The following is a 22,531-nucleotide window of genomic DNA, read 5'->3' as shown; positions in this document are numbered from 1 at the left end:
ATCATGCAAAGACTCCTTATTAGTGTTTAAAGGTTCAGTCCATAGGACCGCAAAAAACCGGTGGACCGAACTGAACCGGACCATGGTCCGGTCTTTTTTTCGGTTGCAGTTGCCCCAATTTGGGGTTGGTCCGGTTGCCGGTTGCCTCATTTCGAAAATATATTAAAACCGTTCAAAGACCGGTTTTGATCGGTTGCAACTGGTTAAACGGTCACGTGCGTTACATACCCTTGTAACCACGTTTATTACCTTTTATTGGGTTTTTGTTTCATCAAAAACGGTTAAGAATTGAAAAAGATATAACCAAATCCATATTTTACCCGAGTCTCTACGAGATGTAATTCGGTTTCAGTCATAGCTATGTCAAATCTTCATTAAATCTCTTCAAAATTGGTAGAATAATGGGTATTTACATGCTTTACTATTTCATATAACCCGTTTATTTTTCAGAGTAATAATAGTCAAGATACAAATGGTTTATATTGGTATAATAAATTATACGCAAAAAAACCGGTCTGGATCGGTCTGAACCGGCTCCATAGACCGAAATAGACCGGTCCTAGGTGGTTCGGTTCGGTTCCCTCAATATCTGGGTCAGTCCTAGACCGGTTGCGGTCCGCGGTTGCGCGTTTTGGGGGCAAAAAACTGGACTGAACTGAACTTGCGAACACTACTCCTTATCTTTCGACAACATTGTTAAGCTCCTCGACAGTCGTCCCTCATCTTCTGGGTCTTCCATCCTGGCCTCTGTCCTTGCCGCAGCTCCTCACCTTTCCTCCCCCTCTGAACATGCACTCAATGACATTCACCTTCAAACCACGTGGAAATTGCGACAAGTGTATGCTTCAGACAAAGCTATTGACCCCCTTATTGACCTCATGCAACTACAACCGCTCGTCGATCCAATCCCACATACTATATGGCATAACATTATCCAGGACCAATACGTCAACCTTGAGAAACTTTATGTGTCGATGGATCAAGGGTATAGTCATGAAGATGAGGCCAAGGACTTCGCTGGGGGTTACGTGCTGGTTCGAAAGGACCAGTATTCTGCGAAAAAGCCTATTAAGCAAGAAGCTGAATGGATTAGGGTTTTTACCATGTGGAAATCTGGCGTCACACTCCTCTTCCCCCACTGTCAAGAAGAGCTTCAGAGTTATTGCGACATGGTTATTGACCTTTTTCGCGCAGCTCCATTCAATCCTTCCATCACCATCCAATTTGATATTGAAGCTTGAGATCGTTATGCACGAAATCCATATCGCATGGATGACTGTAGCCGACTTCATCTACCTCTCCTCATGCAAATGTTTCGAAAGCGTGAAATGGCTGATCGCTCTTTTGACGCTCCAGCCAAACATGTGGCAGTGCCATGCCAAAACTGGAACCGGGGGATATGTGTTGAAATCAACTCAGCAAGCACGTGTGATCAAGGCAAGGTGGGGAATAATATTCCGGTTGTCTCTGGGTGACAGAGGCAAACGGATGAGTAACTACAGTACAAGGCCTCGTATATATATGTAGACTACGAAATATAAGGGGGTAAATGTGAAATACCCCTATGGAGCCACGGAAACAATCAATGGAAGGAATGTACCTGAAATCCAACTGAAATCCGAAGATGGGGCGCATTGCGCATGCTCATAAAGCTCCCGAAATTCCAACAATATGTTCTGACCTGTGTGTCAATCGGCGCAGGCATGGCATCTGTTGTGAATGTGGGGGGAGACACCAAGCATGAGAAAAAGAGTTGTGCAACTCTTCTCTCGAAGCTCACAGCGGAAAGGGATATAGTGCTCACTACCCAGAGGGCAGAAACAGCAGCACAGGAAGGGCCTAGAACATTACCCAGTGCTGCGAAACGTACAAATCAATCTATTATTGACCCTCCTCATTTCCGTCGACGCTATGTATGGTCCGATAGTAATAATAAACAATTGTCGCCCTCAGCTCTTGACACGGAGACAGCTCTCCCATTACCTTCTCGCCACCATCTCCTGTCACGTGTAAACCCTCCCGTATGACCATTGTATACAGCTGTTGGGGGGGGGAGGTCCTACCAAATAAGGAGAAATCACATGATGCGGCAAGAGACGGCTTTGATCACAGCATCTATCGCATCTGAAGGCTGAAGCTGCACACTGTATATAACTCAGAGTCATTCTTTTTCCACGAAGATGGGCGGGCGAAGGCGCGACGAAGGTGGGCGGGTTCAGGGACGTGGCTAGATAAGACGGTCCGGGATTGATGAGCTGTTTGACATGGAAAGTGGAAAAGGCCGAGTCTACCATCAGTCTACTTACGTAGAACGGTCTACCCCAGTGGATGCGAAGCTCTGGGGTCAGCGGGCGGTCCGACATTCTGCTTGCCCGGGCCCTTGGGCGTTGTCTGTTCAAAAGCCTTGTGGGTCATTCATCGGGGACCTTGCTCCAGCCAACCCTGGTAAGGAAATGCCAGAGAGGTTCTTGGGCTTACGGCGACAACGGTGAGCTTCAATTTTTCGTCGCCAACTTGGTATCTAAAGGGCTACAACAAATCGATTATGAGATATCGTTATTTTCTTGGTACTTGACAAAGGAGTACGCGCAAAAACCACGCATCCCGTCTGCCATACCTATGACACGCCACACGTGAACACATGTAGAACTTCAAGCTTCAAGGCTGTGAGGGCACATGATGACTTTCCTATATATAGCCTCCCTCAGAGGATAACGAAGTAAAACCTCACCCCACTCGCACAACGCACACTTCAATCGATTTCCATGTCCTCAAATGTCGGCACCCCGTAAGCATTTTGTCCTCCGAATAGTTGAATATAATCGCTCACCATCACTGGGCTTTACAGCGGGGATGACAAGATTCCTATCCAAATCCAGAGTGAGTGTCTCATTCCGCCACTTTACAAACCATATACCTTACGAAAGCACAGTTTTAACTGCGCAGGGCCTCTCGCTGCCAGGAAACCCGATTCCTCATGCATCGGTCAACGTCCAAATCTCCGGCGTACACGAAAAGGTTTTGGAAACAGACTTCTGCCTAAGTTCTAATCCCACTTGGAATGAAAACTCACCTAGGTCCGACATACATTCTCAACTATGACTTTTTCAACTCACAAGGCACTAGAGTTTTTGTCAAGAAGGGAGCTCTGGTCTCATTTATCATAAAACATCGATACTCTTATAAACTTCGCAAGACTATCATTGCAACATCACCACAGTTTCCAGTACTAAAACTTCTCGAATGTCAGCAAAATCAAGGCGCAGACCAAAGTGAGCTTCCCTCCTGTTAATTGAATCGTTTGAACTCATTGTAATTAGGTATATCTATCCCACTATCGTCTACGTCTGCGCCCTCCAAATCGGCAACTTTGCAGGTTAAAGTTTGGCCTCGAGCATTCAACCGGCCGCAAGATTTGGCTGAGAAAGATAAAACAGCTTTGAAGGAGCGCATGGATCTAATCAAGCAGAAGTCCCTTCAGGCCGCCGAGAACTTAAAGACCCAGTTTTCTGCTCTTGCCTTTGCTTCTCGAGGCTCGCCGGTATGTGACGATAAAATTGTCTCCAACAGCATAATCATTTATGAAATTATAGATGGAACCTTTGATCGACGTCGCATCGACTCTCTTAGACGCTTTGACAGCGGTAAGCACTTTCCCTCACCATTGTTTCAGTTGAGAGATCACCCCTCTGTTTCACAGCGCATGGACGGTGCTGACAGTGCGAAGCACGGGGACGTGATTGCAAATGTGGTTAACGACGCTAGCGACGCCTTCACTAAAGTCATAAGTACAAGCAAAGGGAGATCTGCCAATCAAACCATCGCATTTTACAGGGAACTCCTCTTCTATTCAGGTCAGGTCCTATGGCTATCCGAACGCCGGATTCTTTCAGGTTGACAGTTTCCTTTTTACACAAAATCATACAGCTCATCGTAGCGATCACATTCAGGGGAATCTAAGTCAGCGGATGCTAAGCTTCTCAAGTCTACTGAAATTTATGGGAAATATGAACAAGACATTGTGTCTGGGGTAGTCCACGCCGCCCAAATGAAGAATTCGAAGAAGACGGAAGTTAGAGACGTAGTCGGTGAGTGCACAGCCCTTACCAGCTCAACAGTTGATCTGAATGGTGGAGCAGCGAATAACCCAAGCCTGGGAAAACTCCAAACCATATCAGTGTTCCCACCTCTCCTATATGATCCGCCCACGGCATATCATTCTGACTGTATCCGAAAACTGACCAAATGGGCTCTGACGTCTTTGAAGACGAATCCAGCGTCCACTGCCAACACGAAGCCACTCTTTTGGATGTATGGATCAGCATCCTGTGGGAAGACGCAAACGACTGCACAGCTCATAGAGACCTTCAACCACATGGGATTTCCTGCAACTTACTTTTCATTCAATGAATCGGGACACCGGAAGACGTCAGCCTTGCTGGAACACCTCCCGGCAACGCTTGCGTACCAAATTTCGACTCACCAGTCCGAGGTGGCGCAGTATGTGTGCGATGCCGTGAAAAGCCACCCTAATATCTGTGATACACCTCTAGATACGCAGATGAAGCAGCTGGTGATTGACGCTCTGCATACGATGGTAAAGGATAGAGCTGGGCAAAAAGATACTTTGCCTGTTAAGCCTCTTCTCATCGTGTTAGACGACGTGGATAGGTGCTCAGTCGAAGAGCAGAACAGCTTGGCTGACCTATTGCACCGGTGGTTCGTGGGTCATGGAGACGAACTCCCCGCGCCTTCATTTGTCAGGGTGCTTTTGGTGAGCCGTTACCTTGAAGTCATGATGGCTACATTTGGGTCAAGTGATCGGGTTGCAAGAAAGGGGATTGTCCTGCATGAGATCGTTCCAAGTGTTGGGTATGTGCAGACGGAGGGCGTTAGCTCGTCGTCTTCGAGAATCAGCACGTCCCAGCTGGGCTCACCGCGGCGCCTGACATTCGCGCCTATGATGAATCTTTGATCACATTCAAGAGCTATGCTATTTCGGAGGTACTCTTTGGTCAACACGGATGTATCCAGCCTCCTGGATTTTTCTGATCACCAATACCCTGCCTATTCTTGTAATCTATTGTACTAGTTAAAAAACGTAATTCCTCTTCTCATAGCCGTTCGAGTCCAGCCACCACCTTCGCCAATGGCTAGGGCAGCCGCCCATACCGCAGCGTGGATTGAATCCTAGGTTTTATTCACTCGTCACCAGGCGTATTTCGGGCAGGACGAAAATACTCTGTTGTGGACCTGGAAAGTAGTAGATTGAAGGACGTATTTGATTACAATTTCTTGTAGTTCAGGTCTCGCTTTCATCACAATTGACTCTGACAGTAAGTTCACTGATCACAGCAGGATATCGCCGTGGAATATCAGCCCGCGCACCAGTGCATATATTCCGCTTTTTTCGCCTTTTCTATGCGGTACAATTATCAGAGCAACCTGAGGACGTAGAGGCCGAGCACTACAGTCTCAGGAACATCGTTCTGGAAGACGTTGATTAAGTCCTCCTTCTTGCCCATATATTGAGACTACCGCGTCACAACGAACAACATAGTATTGCCGCATTACAGAGCCTGAACATCTAACTTATGCTGGAAGCTCGAACTTCTGGCCTTGTAAAACTCTAAGAAAAGGGGCATGTTAGAGGAAGAAAGAAAAAAGGGGAAAGCGACGAACTTTGTAAAGTAGACGTAGAAAAAGTCGAGATACAACCCTGTTTGAACAATACCTGCTGTCACAGCGATGGGGTCGACAAGGCCTTCCGTGAAGTATCTGGAGAGGGTGGTTGAGTAGCTGCGCGTGATGGAAAGGGTGTCTCACTGACCTGTATATCCAATTTGGAATGTAGAGCGCTCGGTAGACTCCGAGGGCAGCCAGATAATGTGTCGTGATAGTCTCTGCCTCTCCGGTGCGCTGGAGCATGAAAAGCTGGGGAAGGATAGCAACGGCCTCGAGGAAGATGGAGAACGACCACAGGATTTCCGAAAAGGAGAACTTGTAGTTGAATATGAGGGAGAGGACGAAGCATGGGCCGAGCAGGTATTCGATGCGGAAGGTGTCAATGGAGGGGTCATGCGTTGGTCTAGAGGAGAGATATTGTTAGGTTTTGATGCCAAGTCGGTAGCACTGGAGGCTGACCTATATTTGTACTTCATGAGGTAGAGAATGTAGCAGCTGCTTGCGATGAAGAAGAGCTTCATGACGGAGTTGTATAGGGAGACATAACGGAAGAAGAGGTCCAGATAGCGTGTAATGAACACGGCTACGTATAGAGCTTGTGTTTTAAACGATATTCCTGGGTAAAAGGTTGTGTCAACACAAGTAAGAGAGGTGTCCTGTAGAGCACAGAACACGACAATCACCACATACCTCGACATGATCGCGTCGTTTGAACTTTATGCAAGAGGATGAATATCGAGGCCAAATGTGACAAGTCACCTATGAAATTCATCAGCGACTGAAATTGGAGGAACAGGCGAAACAACATACCCAGCAAACGGAAGAAATTCATGACTACGATGGGCCAGTGACTGCAGGATGGTGGGTGGCGGACGTGAGGAGAAAGCGTTTACCCAAGTTTTGCCGATTCTTGACGTTGCAGACGACGTGTTCAACGCTCCTTCATAGCTGACTAATGTTTCCCACGTGTTTTCTCACCCATCGTGCCAACTTGGCATATCATAGGATTTCCTTCATATCCAGACGGTCACCGGTCTACATTGAACAACGGATATCGACAATGGCAAGTCATTTCTTCATTATTTTCTTCTCGCAAAGATGTTCTAGTAAAAGGGTCGATTCCGCCCACGTCACCTTCCAGCGATCAGGACCCTTCCACTCCCCTCTCTAGACCCCGAACCGCACTCGAATGTGTCTATATCTCCAACACGCCATCTGAAGCCACTTGTGGCGTGTTGTAAGGCTTGACCGATATTCTCAGACTCTTAATCACAATGGCTGCTATGATCCAAAGCTCAACGATCTAGCAGCAAAGGCAGAGTCGTTACATCGGATCCTAAAGCGTTGACGCGTTTTAGGTTTCCAGTCGTCTTTCTAGCCGAGCTCATGCGGACGAGTCCAACGCCGTGTTGGGTGGTCACTAGACGTGGTTTATTTCTGGACGGCAAATTTCTGCTTTGTTGCAATTGCCCGCTATAAACGTCGAAGCTGAAGGTACATGCTTGTGGCGTGTGGTTACGCGCATATATGCTGGTTCGTTGTCTTCGAGGAGGGGATCAGGAGTGGCTATGGGACCTTTTCGTGTTATGGATCGTGGCTGGGACCTGGAAGCAGGAGATCACAACGTAGTCTGCTTTGCAGCACTGAGCGCTTCCTTCATTTTCATTTTCTCCCTTTGTTTTTTTACACAATGCTGACCTTTTTCTTTCTCATAGATTATTCTTAGACACCTTCTATCAAGTTGGTTGCATGGGTAGTCGTCAATCTCCCTCAAAGTATTGTAATCACACAACTGAAAATTGAAACGAGTATCCAAGCCGATTGGTTGATTCTCCGAAGCATTTCTACGTGAGATGCGAACGGAGTGGGAGCCGCAGTGCGCGATCAGGGACGTTATTCGAAATTCTCAACAGCCAGTTGCTGCACAGTGGTGCACACTTTTCGCACATGTATTCCAACCGGGAGCTGTAGGCAATATATAGAGCAACCTAAAACACTAGAGTGGAGAACATGGGTGCGTGATGAACCTGCCTCAAACTCATCAATAACCCGTTAACATCGACAAGTAGGTTCACATTTCTCTTCCTCATCGCGCCTCATCGCGCCCAACGAGCTCCTGTACTCATAATTCAAATATGTTAACAGGGCGGAAACCAAATTTCCGCAACTTCTAACAGGTGGCAGTATTTAAATTGCCGACTCGGTTGCCACCCCAACGATCGGCCTTTCGAGAATCATGGCATTTAGTGTGCTTCTCGTTTCGTTGCCGCCCTCCTTACGTCCAGTCCAGAGCAATAATTTTTCCCATATGCTTCAGTCATTTTCGTTCATCTCTACGTTTAAGTTTTTGTGGAGCAGCTAGCTGCGACGCGCTTCGCTTTAGTGCCTTCCAACTCTCCGGACGACGCCCTGGCCTTTCCCTTCGACACACTTTCCTTTTCATCGGGCTAGTACTGCTCGCTCACGCTCATTCATCCAGGCAATGACAAGCTCACTGTCGTCGATTTTCCACCTTCATTTCCTCCCCTCAATGACACTACTCCAGCTCGCAGTAGCAAGTTCTGGGTCACCTTCTCCGCTTCTTGGTCCTCTTCCATTAATCCACCTCGCGTCACGCGCAAGCCCCATCCTGAACAACCATACAGGTCAACTCGAGGCATTTAACCCAATAACCCAGCAACTTATCCCGCAAGGTCCTGCAACGGACGCTGGTGGGCAGGACTTCGATGGGCCGGCGATCCTCTGGATCATATTCGCCTTTGTCATTGGCTCTCCCATGGCTTTCGCTGGTATCCGTGGCTGGCGACTCACGACTGGCGTCGGGCTTGGGTTGGCTGCTACCGTCTGTTGTAAGACTCCCTGCCTTTGTCGTAACGCTCTTGTTAACAACTTTTCTTAGCATGGGCAGCCCTCGTCAACACCATGGGACCTACAGGCATCAGTGACCTCTTCATTCTAGTCACCGTTCTTGGTTTCTTCGTCTTTGGGTTTATATTCGGTCTACTGGAGATCGGGCGCCGGAGCGGTTTTGTCATGGTTGGCATCACTGGAGGCTTAGCATTCGGAATCCGGATTTTCATTTTGAAGGCTGATCTGCTGCTTCCCGTGAGCAATGCCTATGGAGCGATTTGGGCCATCATTGCGCTTATGGGCGCGATAAATGGTATGCTGTTGGTGTTCAAGAAGACTGAGCGAGGTGGTCTGGTATGTTTCTCCTTTTGGTTTTTCCATCGTAGTGTTGATTGAGTATTTGGGATAGCTCTTCGCTTGTGCATCAATAGGCACATTTTTAACTTTCCTTGGTGTTGACCTGGTCTTGAACCGACAGGTTGGGATGAGTAGAGGGCTTCGCTTTCTTTTTGACCGTAACTCGTCGCATATTGTCGTGAGCATCTCCCCATCCTTGCGACTTGCAATTTATGTAACGGATGACCGATAGGACATCATCTCGAACGGCTACAGCCCATCATTGTTGACACAGATCCTCTTAGCGGTTTCTTTGGGCCTTACGTACGTATCTAATTCGACTAGCTAGCTCAACACGCTAACCCTCTCCATGCAGTCCGATACTCGCATTTGCTCAACATCTCATATTCAAAGAGCCATTTACTAGGCGGTCAAAAGATGAGGATCATGATGATGTTAAGGAAGGGCGACTAAGCCCCAAGCCCTCGAGAAAAGCTCGAATGCGAGAGAAGCATCGGTCGTCATTCATCATAGGTCGCCCGTCGATTACGATTGATGAGTGGGAATCAGACACAAAGTTAAGAGACAACAATCATAGATAACATAAAGCGTGTATTTGTATGCTCCTTGACTAAATAGATACTTGGGCATATTCAAAGTTCCTATAGGCAATTCGATGTGCAGCGATGTTGTTACATGATCCAACATTGAGCTGCACGCCTATGGAAGGAAGGCTCACAAAACCAAGCGACAGAGAACGTGAAGCGACTACAGCTGGGAGGATACTGACGGAATCGGCTGACCTCGTTTGAAGCCCCAGAGATCGGGTCATGAAAAAAGTTTATCTGAAATCAAGGTCAGCAGTTGTGTGGTGAGTCCAGCACAAAAAAGCTTACCTCTCAATCGATTTCAGATCAGTTTCGAAATCCATAGTTTTCTGAAATGTCAGGGTTTGCTGGCTGATTGGGAGCGAGGGGTAGAGTTGTCGTTTTCTGGGGGGACCACTATCTATCCGAACCACCACGTTTCCTCAAATCCAACACTAAGGTCTTGCGCCTAAAACGAGCCTTGCGAATCAAAGGCGGCGGCAGCCGCATTCGTCGTCCAGTCACTTTACGTATAGACAGGTGACCGGTGACTCGCCATAAGAGGTAGTAGTGGGTCTTTGGGTCTTTGGCGCGGAGCAGCACACAAGCCTCCTTTCAGATCCGTAATCTGTGTCCCTACGTCAGAGAATATTGTGATAAGACAAATGGCATTATTGTACGAATATCAACACACCTTTTGTGCTTTGTCCACGTAACTCGCGTTCCCTCATTCAGTGACCTGACCTCTGGCCGTATGGTACTTGAATGTGCATCGTCACCTGTCCATACCTGGGGTGACGAAACCACCCTGTTGCTGCTACAGTCTGGAGGTTGTCATTCTAAGTCCTGGACGCGGAAACGCCATTCCAGGATTCAGTCTTGTAATGCAGCAGCAGGTAGTGCGGATGAGGCCTCTGGACTCGGGCGGATGGGGTCCGCAAAATTTCCTTTCGGTCGGTAGAAGACAAGTTTGAAAAGATTAGAAGATGTGAAAGCAAAAATAAAATAAAACGTAATCATTCCATGTCTGTTTCAATTGAATTTCAAATAAGCTCAGGCTCACGGTTGAACTCGGTTGCGGCCCTTGGATCTGCGCCAGCTACCTTTCTAAGCGTCCTTGATGCCATCTGACCAGCTCGACACAGTTCAGAACTTCAGACTACTTGACCTTTTCGAAGACAAGCTTCTGGTATCAATGTGGGGCCAAGACCGTAACCATGGAATAATCGACCTCTGAGACTACGCCGAGGTGAGGATAGGGGGAAAGTCACCCCCTCGTAGCCCATGGTGAGTTGAACTCGATGCCTCTTCAGGTTTGGTCTATCTTCATTGAACCATCTGCACTGCAGCGCTTATTCTGTTTTCTGAACAGTGATGTAGCGGCCCAGGCTTGGCCTGAAAACTCCACCCACCTTCGCCTTGGCTTGAAGGAGCTTGGGCTCATTAAGACCATACTCCTAACAAAACATTTGGAATAATCGACCTCTAAGACTACGCCAAGCTGAGGATAGAGGCAACTCACCCCTCGTAGCTAGCCCATGGTGAGCTGTTGAACTCAATGTCTTCTCAGGTTTTGTCTATCTTCAGTGAACTGCACTGCAGCGCTTCTTCTGATTTCTGAATAGTGACGTACCAGCTCAGGCTTCGTCTGAAAGCCCCAACTTTGGCCTGGCTTGGAGGAGCTTGGGCTCATTAGGAATACAAGCCAAGCCAAAAGCCGTGTGGCCTGAGCATTGGCTTAAGCTGGGGCTTGGTACCAATTCGCCGCTGAACGCTCGTTGAGTCTGCCGCCGCCATCGCGACTCATCCCTCAACTTTGGCCTGCACCTATCTGGTAGCCTGCTGTCTTCCATTCCCATGGTAATGTGCTTTTCCCGACTCACTCATAATTTAGGGGTGAGGTCAGTGACCGCACATACCACGGTATAGCTGGCATCAGGCAAGATAAAGTGCATCCTCTGTTGAGAGATGAGTGGCCGGGCCTGGCATTCGATCTGGCTGGGTACATCATATTCTTGTCAAAGCACATTCCTTTATCTGTTGTCAAAGCACATCCCTTTATCCGTTGTCAGCGTTGATCAACGTGGAGGGACAGGTGAACATTACCGTCAATGGCAGCTTCGCCAGGACGACTCCTTGGGGCGAGGACCCACGTTCATCTTTTATTCTTGGCGGCAGCAAAGAAAACGTCGTATTTTTTAAATCCTCGTTGTTCTCGAGTCTTGTTCATCCAATTGTCCGGCATCTGGTATGATCTGCTAACATCGGAATCCCATTCGCCGTTGCCATTCCAAGGATACTTGTGGCGTGTTAATTTACCTGGAATCCAGCAACGCAGTGGCAGGCTGGCTTGATCTCGATGGCGTCAAGCAGTCCAGACGACTTCGATGGCTTGACTGGCCCGGCGCTGAGTGGGCGCTGACAAGACCAAAGGCCAATCATAGATACAAGGACCTGGACGGCTGGTGTCTTGGTCAAATGAAACACTTTAGGTTGGCGGAGGCCATCGCCAGCGGTACGGTCTCCCGTACGAACGAGGGCAAAGCCAAAATGTCCCCACCAGCGAAGTGGGGTTTGGCGATAAAGCAGATGAAGTGCACGAACTTACTGGCGGGGCTTCTGAACAGAAGAAGGCAAGAGATTTTGGGCTGCCCAACCTTCAGTATTGTCGAACGGGATAAGAAGGACCCGCGGTTCAAGGGAATTTATAGGATGGAGGCAGTAAGTGTTGTTGGGGTGCCGTTACACACACACCCCCTTCTAGGAATTATTTGCTATAATCTCCTGGAGTTCGACAATTTTTCAAACCCGGAGTTGATATTTCTCAGGTCTGTCCATCAAAGATACGTTAACATATTCTCTTAATGCTGACAGTTTGACCAGCGATTCCCTCTATCCATCCTAAAAAAATGATGATCATCGCTTTTCCATCCCGCTGCTTACAGCGGCGGTAAGGTAAATATGTCGCTGGTCCACTTGGTACTATTGTCAAAAAGATATTTCAGCTTGTTGTGTCACAGGGGCCTGAAGGTGAACTTCCTTCGCCTTACGCATGACCCTACCCTTTAGCCTCGAAATGGTCTGAGGGGGGTTTGATGCGTGTTACGTGTCAGGCGTTTTCCCATACAACTGGCCGTCATGCCTCAGGTTTCGTGTCATCGGTTGCGAAGCACGCCAGATACACCTCCGATTTCGGAACCGACCCAATATTTTCCTTGTACATCGCCTCTGACAGTCTGGTCGCGTCGTTCTCTCAGGTTGCCCGCACACCACCGTGGGGTTGGCTCCTCGAGGCTGGGGGCTGGCCATGATGCTCAAAGGTCTGCCAAAACCCTATGTCGACTGGCGTATGCTTACCGGAGATTTTTTCTGTGGTAAATGGCTTGTCTGAAAGGATGCATGACTTGAATACAGAGTGAAGCACCGTCTAACATCGCCCAGGCATCGGGCATGCAGAGATACAGCTGGAAATTCCTCGAAACTGCGGCCGGAAGTCTTAGGAATAAGATCCGAAACTGTCTGTTGGTATGTTGGCGGTCTTTCGGGCATGCTTTGACTGTCTCTAATATTTTAAAGCTATAGCCGCAGATGAAGTGCATGAAATGATAAATCATTCATAACCTTCTCCGGCTCGTCCGTCTTGTCTCTTGGCTGATGCGTTGAGGAATCTTGACCTTGGTGTCGGTCTTGCAGAAGACTCAAGAACCTTGACATCGCGGTTCGCATATGATATATTTCCAGTCCAGACTGGCATTCTGAGAAGCTGTGACGTACATGACTCGGATAAGCCGTATACATCTGTCAAATGCTGGTCAAATGACCGTCCGGATTTTGTAGACTTCGACTGAGAAACGTTGACTTGATTTTCTTTTCTTTTTTTTTGATAAGAGCTCGTGGCATATAACCCAGATTTGCTTGGACTTGATCCCACGTTGTCACAGTCAAACGCCTAGACAACTAAGTTTAGTACAGGTGACTATTCTGGTGACCGTGGTTTTTTTAATAATGCGCCCAGCACTTTGCACATTAAGCTTGCTTCAACTTTGACGAGTCGATTGCCTCTCAATCCGTATCCGCGGTCGGCGCACTCATGAGTCGAACCCCCGTGAAAAATCCTGATCCTGGGCTCTTCAGGCCCTTTATTTCTTCTTCAGCCGCCTCCACCAGCTCAATGATGGAGATAGACGCTGTTTCGGCTCCTGTGCACATCCAGGAATCCATTGGGGAGGAGGAGGAACGAAGGGCTTTGCTTGACGTTGAGCCTGGGGTGGACCAGTACGGAACGATGGGGAGCAGTAATGGTGAGTCTTTTACAGGTCGTTGCCTGAATTCGGTGCTCAACCTTTTTTGCAGGTCATAAGTCACAGTCAAACTCCAATTCCAACTTTACGAAGCGAGTCAAATACTACATTCCATCCCTAGCATGGATTCCTGATTATTCGTGGTCTCTGTGCGTGTACCACTCTTGGATGCTGGCCGGATCATAACTGACCCGAGACTTGCCGTGTAGCTTTGGTGGTGATTTCCTGGCAGGGCTTACTGTAGCTTCTATGCTTATCCCGCAGTCCGTCAGTTACGCAACGTCACTCGCAAAGTTAAGCCCAGTTACAGGTCTAGTGGGTTTGCCAGATTCTTATTCGTAGATGTTAAAAATGACACAGGTTTTCTCCCATTATAGTTTTCGGCGTCAATTCCTGGCATTGTATACGCATTCCTTGGCACTTCCAGGCAACTAAACGTTGCTCCTGAAGCTGCACTTAGTTTGCTTCTAGGTCAGGCCATCGACGAGATTCGTCACAAATACTCGGACTTTGCTCCACCCTCCTCTGGAATTGATATTCTAGGGTTGGGAGTTTCCACCGTAATTACACTTCAGGTAATGCATGCATCCTGTCAGGGGTCTTTTATAGCTTATGTTAGCTGGTAGGTTGGCCTGATATCGTTTTTGTTGGGTTTCTTCCGCCTAGGATTCATCGATGTTGTTCTCAGTCGTGCTCTATTGCGGGGTTTTATCTCTGCTGTCGCATTGGTCATCATGGTGTACGTTGCTTCGTGTCATCTTCATGGTGTACTAAACCTGTGTGCACCCAGTGAACAACTCATTCCGATGTTTGGCCTGACGGCTTTAATGCGTGCAGCCGATCCAGAACATACCTTTGAAAAGGTTATGTTTCTTGTGGAGCACGCGTTTACGCAGTCCAAATGGCTGACGACTACCATCAGCTTCACTGCGCTTGGTTCGCTTGTTGCGCTCAGGTCATTCAAAAGTCTGTTCAAGAATACATGGTGGATATACCGTTTGCCAGAAGTTCTGATCGTTGTGGTCGTATCGACGAGTGAGCCCCACCTTGCTTCGCTGTTTTGTTTATTAATATGTTTCCACTCAGTTCTCAGTTCTCAATTCCGTTGGGACAAGGATGGCGTCGATATTCTTGGAGCCGTTTCCATAAGCACTGGAGAATCCTTCATCGAATTTCCACTCAGTGGATCTAATATAAAACTGATGCACCGGACAACATCTACGGCTGTGTAAGTCGTCAACACCATAGTATCAGACATAACCTCACTTGTTTATGTACAGCCTGATATCAATCATCGGTTTCTTGGATAGTATCGTCGCAGCCAAACAAAATGCTGCTCGCTTTGGATATTCTATAAGTCCTAACCGTGAGCTCGTAGCACTTGGCGCTGCAAATTTGATGGGGTCCTTTATTCCTGGGACCCTACCAGCATATGGCTCCATTACGCGGTACGTACCAAGCCAGGTCACGTTCGCGTCGCTGATTACGGCGGTAGGTCTCGTATAAATGGTGATGTTGGAGGGCGCACACAGATGGCTTCTCTTGTATGTTCTGGTATTGTCCTATTGGCGACGTTTTTCCTCTTGCCTTGGCTATACTTCCTTCCGAAATGTGTCCTGGCTTCGATGTAAGTCCTATATATCCTCTGAAATTTTGAGTCGACTGAGGTTGTCTTGGACAGTATATGTCTGGTTGTATTCTCACTGCTCGCCGAAACACCTCATGATGTCATGTACTACTGGAGGTAAGAGGCATCCACCTCGACATCTCTCTCTCCTTGAACATACTTTTAGGATGGGAGCTTGGGTAGACCTTGCGCTCATGTCGCTGACATTCATATTCTCAATAGTCTGGAACATTGAAGTAGGTGTGGTGGTCAGTTTGATCATCTCCCTCTTGCTTGTTGTACATCGTTCATCAAAGACGCGAATGGCAATTTTGGTACGTTTTGACTTGCGCTGACTGACTGCTATCTAATCTGTGAGTTTGAAGGGACGCATTCCTGGGACTGACAGGTGGAAACCAATCAGCGAGAATCCGGAGGCTGAGGAAAGCTTGTCAGGAGTTTTGATCGTTCGTATTCGCGAGAATTTGGACTTTGGTATGCAGCACTGCGCTTTTTGGTGTCGATAATGGCTAACACGAAAATAGCTAATACTTCTCAACTAAAAGGTGAGCTTTTCTACCTTCCAGATGATTGAATTGACTGACCTTTTGAGCAGAACGTCTTCGTCGACTCGAACTTTACGGTGCCCACAAACGTCACCCGTCTGACGAGCCACGTCGTCAAGAAGCCTCTGTGCTTGTCTTTCACATGGCCGATGTCGACACTTGTGACGCATCGTGAGTTAAGCCCTCGTGACTTCTTGCATGTCTAATGTTCTTGATTACTCAGGGCGGCTCTGATCTTATACGAATTGTTGGAAGAATACAAGGTAGGTCAGCTTTTGTGTTTGAGAACCTCCCCGCTAATGCCAGACCTAGAACCGGAGGGTGGAATTATTCATCGCTCATCTACGACCTGGTCCACGACGAACCTTTGAAAAAGCTGGCATAATTGACCTTCTGGGTCCTGATGCCTTTCGAGAAGATGTCGCTGATGCGATGACAATCGTCGAAAACTCGACCAGATAGAAGCAAACTATGAAGTCGCACTGTTTTCGATTGCTTTCACTCCAGGATGGAACCACACATTCATTGACAACATGCCACATGGATCTAGTAACTATATAGATTGTTTTCTTGCATCATGACTTTCGACGTGCAAATACTCTGATTGGTGAACCATCGCTTCCCTCCAGATTAAGAGGGATAAGGCTGATCACCCAATCGTCACCCTCAACGAGGGACGAAAGGTTTGTCAGGTTTTCTGCTATGACCCCACCCCCACCAAGTATTACGTTGTGGAACTCAAACCCGTCCTCTCCGCCCACACCTTCGTACGGCGTCTCGTCCGGGTTCAGAGTGTCTATCCCAACCACTGTGATCCCCAACTTGAAAAGATTTTCGGCAACATCACGTGCGAAAAAAGGGTGACTATAGTATGCCTCCGTCCCCCAATACTTTGACCAGCCAGTGTTCATCAACACAATTTTTCCAACGCGGAACCGGTCAGCGTAGGCCGCCAAATCCGCCCATGTTATTTTCTGTCTCGCTTTGAGATTTTTGTGTGATAAATCCACGATGACGGCGGGAGCAATAAGGTCAAAGACTCAGAGGGGGATTTGGTCGATGGTTTTACCGTCCGCGAAGAAATGGAAGGGGGCGTCGATGTGTGTCCCGCAGTGCGATCCTATGGTCACGAATCGCGTATTGTAGCCGTCTTTCTCGCTGGTGCCGAGGGGATGCATGAGAAGGGGGTATCGCCTGGGATGTTTGCACGGCGGGGTTGAGTTTGTGAGATAGCTCGACGATGCCAGTACTAGTCATGATTGGGGTAGAATCACTGAAGGGGTTGAAAGAGACAACTCTTTAGCTGGGAGGCTGGGGGACGACCAGCGGAGCGATGTAGGCTCAAGTCTATTTTGGCGGTTTTAAAAGTCGTGTTCAGTACGCTGACCTCATTAGCATTTATAGGGTTCTAAAATTTGCATGATCCCTGAATCCCACATGTAAAACTATCGGGGGGCCTGCTTTTTAGTAGAAAACGTGGCGGCTAACTGTGTTCAGTAAAATTATGGGAGGCTTGATTATTGATGCATACGTCTTGATCATGTGGTTCTCTAATTAGTTGTACTCGTAGAAGCCTTTGCCGTTCTTCCTGCCGTACCACTGGGCATCCACCATCCGTTCTAGGAGGATGCTTGGCCGGTACTTTGAGTCCCGGGTGCCTTCGTAAAGCGTCTGCTGGATCGCGAGGCAAGTGTCCAGACCGATGCTACAAACAATAGGCCATTAGGATCTTTGATAGGCAAAGAGAAACTTACAAGTCCGCTGCAACAAAAATCAATCAGGGCATTTAATGTAACAGAAAGACTAGTCGTACCTAGTTGAAGAGGACCCATGGGATGGTTCATCCCCAGTTTGAGAGTTGTATCAATGTCCTCACGCGTCGCCGTTCCCTGAATGTTGGTTATGAATTTGATATGAATGAAGAGTTTGACAGACCGAACCTTTTCGAGGCACATGATCGCCTGAAGTACAACAATACGTCAATCGTTGTTCATACCGTGTCATTTGAGCTTACTTCATTGATGAACGGCATTAACAGGGCGTTCGAAACGAAACCGGGCACGTCTTTTGAAGTTGTCACCTCTTTGACCTCAGGTAAGAACGATATCACGTCGAAGAAAATGGTATAATGTACCTTTGCCGCATGCGATGGCGAAGTTTCGAGCTCGGTCGAGAGTTTCTTGAGAGGTTTGGAGCGCTGATATCAATTCAACCAATTTCTAAAAAGATGTTCTAAACAAGAGTCAATAATAAGAAATGACAAAGTCCCCGTACCATGACAGGAACCGGGTTAAAGAAGTGTAGGCCTGGAAAATATAAACGGTTACCGCAGACATAAAATATACGTCACTAAGCGTACCGACGACGCGTGAGGCGCTTTTCTTCCCCTCTTCGCTTGCAGCATTTGAACCCTGGGGAATAGCAGAAGCTGCGATTTTTGTAATGCTAATGGAGCTTGTATTGGTCGCGAGGATTGCTTCTGGCTTGAGCTCAGCTGCAAACGAGGCGAATATTGATTTTTTGAGAGGAAGAGACTCGGAGACAGCCTATTCGCGTTGTCAATGGAGTTATCGTCTTTATCTCTGAGTGTATTTGGTTTACTAACCTCAACGACCATATCGACGTCCCGCAACCCCTTGATACCAGCTTCCGACCCAACCACGGAAATCCTGTCTCGCGCCTCTTTCGCCTCCTCACTCGTGATACGCCCTTTCGAGACGTCCTTTGCCAAAAGCTTGTCTACCAATGAAAGGCCCTTCGTGACCTGTTCCGATGACCTGTCATGCAACAACACCGGTACTTTTGCGCGAAGTGCGGAGACGAGTGCAATCCCAATTCCCATTTGGCCTGCCCCGAGGACGCCCAGACGGTGGATTCCGTGTGCGATGCTCATTCTTTACAGCCTAGAGAGAGACAAGAGAAACGGACCAGGTCAAGGTTCGGGATGGAGAACATTCCGGACCCCGGTTCATGTGAAAGTCACCGGTTATTAGAGTGATACACAGGTAAACATTGAGTGGCCACAATCGCCATTACGACCACAAGTTACTGTGGCCTCGCCATTGGTGGTTCGCCATTGTTCGCTTTTTATGTTCCAAGTGGCTCCTGGTATGTATAAAGGATGGGCTGGAGGGCTGAAGCACCGCCATAATTTCCTCCTAGATTCAAGATGCTCGACGAATCTGTAAGTCCTCCATTAATCTTCTCGGGTGTATCTCACAAATATCGTCGTCACAGGACTTGTTCTTTGAATTTCTGGCTCCTCCCGGCTTATCTCAAGCACCCGTCAACCATGATGTCAATCAGACTGAAAAGCGCACGTCGCCTGACACTGACACGGACGTCGAGGACGACGGATACACTTTAACCGCCTATGGGGACATATCGCTCTCCAATGTCTTGTTCGTACCTGGCCTTCCTACCGCCCTCTCACCGGAACGACATACCAGGCGGGAATCCCGCGATTCGCATTATCGCGATAATAATAACGTTGGTGCTCGTTTCACTGGCTGATCATCACGAGTTGATAAGATCTTTAGCACATGCCTGCTGTGATTCGAAAGGTCCTACCGCCTTCCTCGTCAAAGCCATCCATATTAAGCCTAAAATCCGACGCCGACTTCCAAACACTGGTACAAAACTTGAAGGACTCGCATCGCAGTTCAAGCCCACGGAAAGCCACACAATCGGAGCGTGATCAGCACCTCCATATCTACGCCCCGCAACCCCGCCACGTTATTAACCTGAATCTCGTTGGCGGAGATGCAGCGAACGAATCTCGGGAATCGCACCGCACAGCTCAAGTTAACGCGGCAATCACGGGGAAGAAGATTGTTCGTGCAGTCCAACACCAGGATCATAAAAGCGAGGTGGTTCCACCAAAACCGAAAGAAAAACCTTTGCGAGGGAATGCAAAGCTCCCGAGTCGACCGCCTATTCCGCGATGGGACCTCTTAGACCCCGACTATACTGGAGAGACGACTGTCGTTTATCGCGGCCTTGGATCACGTCTTAAGATGTGAATTTGAAACGTATGATTTAGAGTGTACCTGTAATGCTGTAGAGTATATTATGTGGAAGTAGTTGATCCTGTGACCTTGTTCTTTGTACTGTGTGTTTCGAAACGTGCCCGCCTTTTTTGTCCTTTCCGGTGTCAGTGCAGACACATGTTGTAAATACAGTTCTTATAGAATCCTCCGTCTTTGTTCCTTCCTTACCACCACCATCACCCGTACAAAGACCGCCAACAATCTCCCCGCTGGTCCTCTGTGAAGGTCTCCTCCAAGTCGACCTGGGTGTTCGAGCTTGGTGGCCCACTTCGTATGAAACTTTTTTCCTCCTTTATTCCCCCAAGCTCTAATAAACACCCCTTTAGATACGACTGACGCTAGCACTGCCATAGTTCATGAACTTGCAAGCGAGCAAGTCTGATGCTGAGGCGGAGGGAGAATGGCAAATTGTTACGCCCGATTGGTGGTGCACCTCGTTCAGCACCGTCCGTTGGGCACACCACGAAGGGAATGACTCAAAGCCAAGGATTGCACCACCACCTTACTACCATGCTTCTCTATACCTCCCAATTTCTGGCAGCGGATCTAAGTTCTCGGACTGGGACGCGTACAGTGGCACACTGAAGGGACGAAGGGATGAGGTGCAGGAGATGTTAAATCCAAACTTAGTAGGTGTTCGAGGGGCCGAGGAGGCGCTTTCGCAGTACGAGAAGGATGTAGGCTTTCACTACGTCAGTTTCCCAACATTTGAACCGGAAGATTTTGGTCTTCGCCCACCGGCCAATCTTTGCACAGAAATCGACGAGGAGGAGATACAGGCGAACATGGATCAATGGAAAGAGATGGCGAATGAACTATTCAACGGGGTGCCAGAGGCGCTCACAGCGGACAGCGATGAATCGTTTGGAGATTATTCTAGTCCATCCTCGAGCGCCAGCTTCCAACGGTGTACATCCGCCATCTCGAGTGTCGATCTCACTTCCTCAGAACGCTCAGACGACTTTTTCGCTATGCCTTCGACGCCAAAGGCCAAGGCTTCTTACGCCAATATCCTACTGAAGAATGTCTCGCCAAGTAGCAGCATAGCCAGCATCGCGGAATGCCAACCCTTTTCTCCGTTCCCTACCAAACCACTCAACGCTGCTGCATCTACATTCGTCCCGAGCTTTAGCCCTATAGCCAAAACAGACCCTTTGCGTTTCTCTTCCCATTCAGAAACCTCGCCAGTGGCTGTATCTTTTGCCAACTTCACGTTCCCGACGTTAAACGCGCCTACGGTGAAAATCAAGAAGGACGAACAAGGCTTTTTTACAGATGTGCAGGTGGAAACTCCGTCCACGGCAAGCTCTCAATCCACAGAGCGGTCACCGACAGCTCTCCTCTCTCCGTTCGTGCAGCCGCGTCGCAAAGTCCGAGCCTCTAGAACCCGGGAAATGGTGGACCGTCTCCGCTCGCAAACTAGCCCCCGAGACGACCTTTCAAATTTAGACATAGGACACAGTACGTCAAAGTGTGTGAGCCATAGCCCCAGCCCGATATTTCATGACATGAGCTTCGTCCAATCACGACTCAGCGTCTCGGAAAACGGCGGTGATCACGTTTCGGCTACTTCTACGCCCTCGAATGGGGATGATGAAAACGATGGTTGGATTGATGTTGGACAACCCAAGACGACCTCCTCTGCGGCCAAGCGAAGCAGGACTATGGATCTATTTTTAGCATTGACAAGAAGGCGAAATGATTCCCTGTCCTCTGAAAACGCTAAAGAGCCCTCTGCCTCTACTTCTGAAGATGCTGGGGATAGCGGTCTGCATTCTCGTGGGGATTCTCCTTCGTCCTCCCCGCCAACATCCCCTTCATCAATGCAAAATGATGGTTGGATCGAAGGTAGTAGTTCAGTGTCGCCTTCTGGGACTCAAGTCGATAGCCTACCGTCTCTGCCTGCCACTACTCCAAATGTAGGGCCTCACGCCAAGAAGCCGTCGTCATCCGCACCAACTGCGAATGCTCATCTTTCCATGAACTCATACATGCCAGTCCATCCACATCCACAGCACATGATCCCAGGGGCTCCATTACCCTTCTTCTTCCCAGCCTATCCAAACCTGGCGGTGCCCGTCCCATTTCCAGCAGCCGCGTTCATCCACATCCCCGCGTCACCCTATCCCGTAGGGATGCACCATATGCATGGCCCACCCCCTGGCTCCATGATGCCTTCGTATGTCAACCCCGCTTTGATGGCTGTAAGAGGCCCGTCACTGAAAACGACAAACCCAAGTATGAATTTCCGAACATGAAACGACCCAAGCCCACATTGATGTGTGGTTTGACGATTCACTTTTTTTCTTTATCCACACTCAAGCAAGTCCTGTTATGTATATATCTCCTTTTTTTCTTGGTTGTTTTTTTGAGGGCGCGTGGACTGTTTAACGTATCAACCACTTTTTTTTTAGTACATACAGTAAATACATATCATCCATGGATCGTCGCATTCTTTCTACTTCCTCGTGTTATTCTCCTCTAGCAGCAGCTTTTTCTGCATTTCTTTCATCATCCATCCAACAGTCCAGTGCTCCTCTACATGCTTTTC

At 48.3% G+C, this 22,531-nt stretch overlaps 8 protein-coding genes across 8 annotated transcripts; 5 read left to right on the top strand and 3 right to left on the bottom strand.

Annotated features, from left to right (window-relative positions):
* Window positions 1-2,765: 2,765 nt before the first annotated feature.
* On the top strand, window positions 2,766-5,114 carry LACBIDRAFT_295762 (uncharacterized protein; the record flags this gene model as incomplete). Its single annotated transcript, XM_001888779.1, has 9 exons — window positions 2,766-2,788; window positions 2,849-2,880; window positions 3,078-3,272; window positions 3,321-3,541; window positions 3,594-3,644; window positions 3,674-3,788; window positions 3,951-4,088; window positions 4,140-4,774; window positions 4,897-5,114. The coding sequence occupies 9 exons, from the start codon at window positions 2,766-2,768 to the stop codon at window positions 5,050-5,052; spliced, it is 1,566 nt and encodes a 521-aa protein (XP_001888814.1). The 3' UTR covers window positions 5,053-5,114.
* Window positions 5,115-5,506: 392 nt separating this feature from the next.
* LACBIDRAFT_295761 (uncharacterized protein) lies at window positions 5,507-6,517 on the bottom strand (the record flags this gene model as incomplete). Its single annotated transcript, XM_001888729.1, has 6 exons — window positions 5,507-5,629; window positions 5,683-5,778; window positions 5,831-6,088; window positions 6,145-6,301; window positions 6,376-6,444; window positions 6,496-6,517. The coding sequence occupies 6 exons, from the start codon at window positions 6,515-6,517 to the stop codon at window positions 5,593-5,595; spliced, it is 639 nt and encodes a 212-aa protein (XP_001888764.1). The 3' UTR covers window positions 5,507-5,592.
* A 143-nt stretch (window positions 6,518-6,660) lies between these two features.
* On the top strand, window positions 6,661-9,582 carry LACBIDRAFT_295760 (uncharacterized protein; the record flags this gene model as incomplete). Its single annotated transcript, XM_001888778.1, has 8 exons — window positions 6,661-6,745; window positions 7,400-7,438; window positions 7,495-7,699; window positions 7,755-8,534; window positions 8,585-8,889; window positions 8,945-9,070; window positions 9,125-9,195; window positions 9,540-9,582. Exons 4-8 carry the CDS (start codon window positions 8,168-8,170, stop codon window positions 9,580-9,582), a joined length of 912 nt encoding a protein of 303 aa, XP_001888813.1. The 5' UTR covers window positions 6,661-6,745; window positions 7,400-7,438; window positions 7,495-7,699; window positions 7,755-8,167.
* A 3,966-nt stretch (window positions 9,583-13,548) lies between these two features.
* Window positions 13,549-16,393, top strand: LACBIDRAFT_313253 (sulfate anion transporter; the record flags this gene model as incomplete). The annotated part of the gene is made up of 16 exons (XM_001888777.1): window positions 13,549-13,759; window positions 13,812-13,908; window positions 13,969-14,074; window positions 14,137-14,334; window positions 14,386-14,498; window positions 14,550-14,794; window positions 14,846-14,987; window positions 15,040-15,207; window positions 15,255-15,386; window positions 15,441-15,503; window positions 15,553-15,700; window positions 15,752-15,860; window positions 15,911-15,931; window positions 15,982-16,102; window positions 16,155-16,194; window positions 16,244-16,393. 16 exons carry the CDS (start codon window positions 13,549-13,551, stop codon window positions 16,391-16,393), a joined length of 2,064 nt encoding a protein of 687 aa, XP_001888812.1.
* Window positions 16,394-16,506: 113 nt separating this feature from the next.
* LACBIDRAFT_313252 (uncharacterized protein) lies at window positions 16,507-17,109 on the bottom strand (the record flags this gene model as incomplete). Its single annotated transcript, XM_001888728.1, has 2 exons — window positions 16,507-16,913; window positions 17,001-17,109. 2 exons carry the CDS (start codon window positions 17,107-17,109, stop codon window positions 16,507-16,509), a joined length of 516 nt encoding a protein of 171 aa, XP_001888763.1.
* Window positions 17,110-17,485: 376 nt separating this feature from the next.
* Window positions 17,486-18,824, bottom strand: LACBIDRAFT_240565 (uncharacterized protein; the record flags this gene model as incomplete). The annotated part of the gene is made up of 9 exons (XM_001888727.1): window positions 17,486-17,636; window positions 17,686-17,692; window positions 17,745-17,820; window positions 17,872-17,892; window positions 17,946-18,013; window positions 18,066-18,150; window positions 18,206-18,237; window positions 18,291-18,477; window positions 18,537-18,824. The coding sequence occupies 9 exons, from the start codon at window positions 18,822-18,824 to the stop codon at window positions 17,486-17,488; spliced, it is 915 nt and encodes a 304-aa protein (XP_001888762.1).
* A 276-nt stretch (window positions 18,825-19,100) lies between these two features.
* Window positions 19,101-19,953, top strand: LACBIDRAFT_313250 (uncharacterized protein; the record flags this gene model as incomplete). The annotated part of the gene is made up of 3 exons (XM_001888776.1): window positions 19,101-19,115; window positions 19,169-19,420; window positions 19,471-19,953. 3 exons carry the CDS (start codon window positions 19,101-19,103, stop codon window positions 19,951-19,953), a joined length of 750 nt encoding a protein of 249 aa, XP_001888811.1.
* Window positions 19,954-20,336: 383 nt separating this feature from the next.
* LACBIDRAFT_313249 (uncharacterized protein) lies at window positions 20,337-22,238 on the top strand (the record flags this gene model as incomplete). Its single annotated transcript, XM_001888775.1, has 1 exon — window positions 20,337-22,238. The coding sequence occupies one exon, from the start codon at window positions 20,337-20,339 to the stop codon at window positions 22,236-22,238; it is 1,902 nt and encodes a 633-aa protein (XP_001888810.1).
* Between the last annotated feature and the right edge of the window lie 293 nt (window positions 22,239-22,531).

Source organism: Laccaria bicolor, genomic scaffold (assembly GCF_000143565.1).
Source record: "Laccaria bicolor S238N-H82 LACBIscaffold_58 genomic scaffold, whole genome shotgun sequence".
NCBI lineage: Eukaryota > Fungi > Basidiomycota > Agaricomycetes > Agaricales > Hydnangiaceae > Laccaria > Laccaria bicolor.
This window is presented reverse-complemented; position numbering and strand designations above follow the sequence as displayed.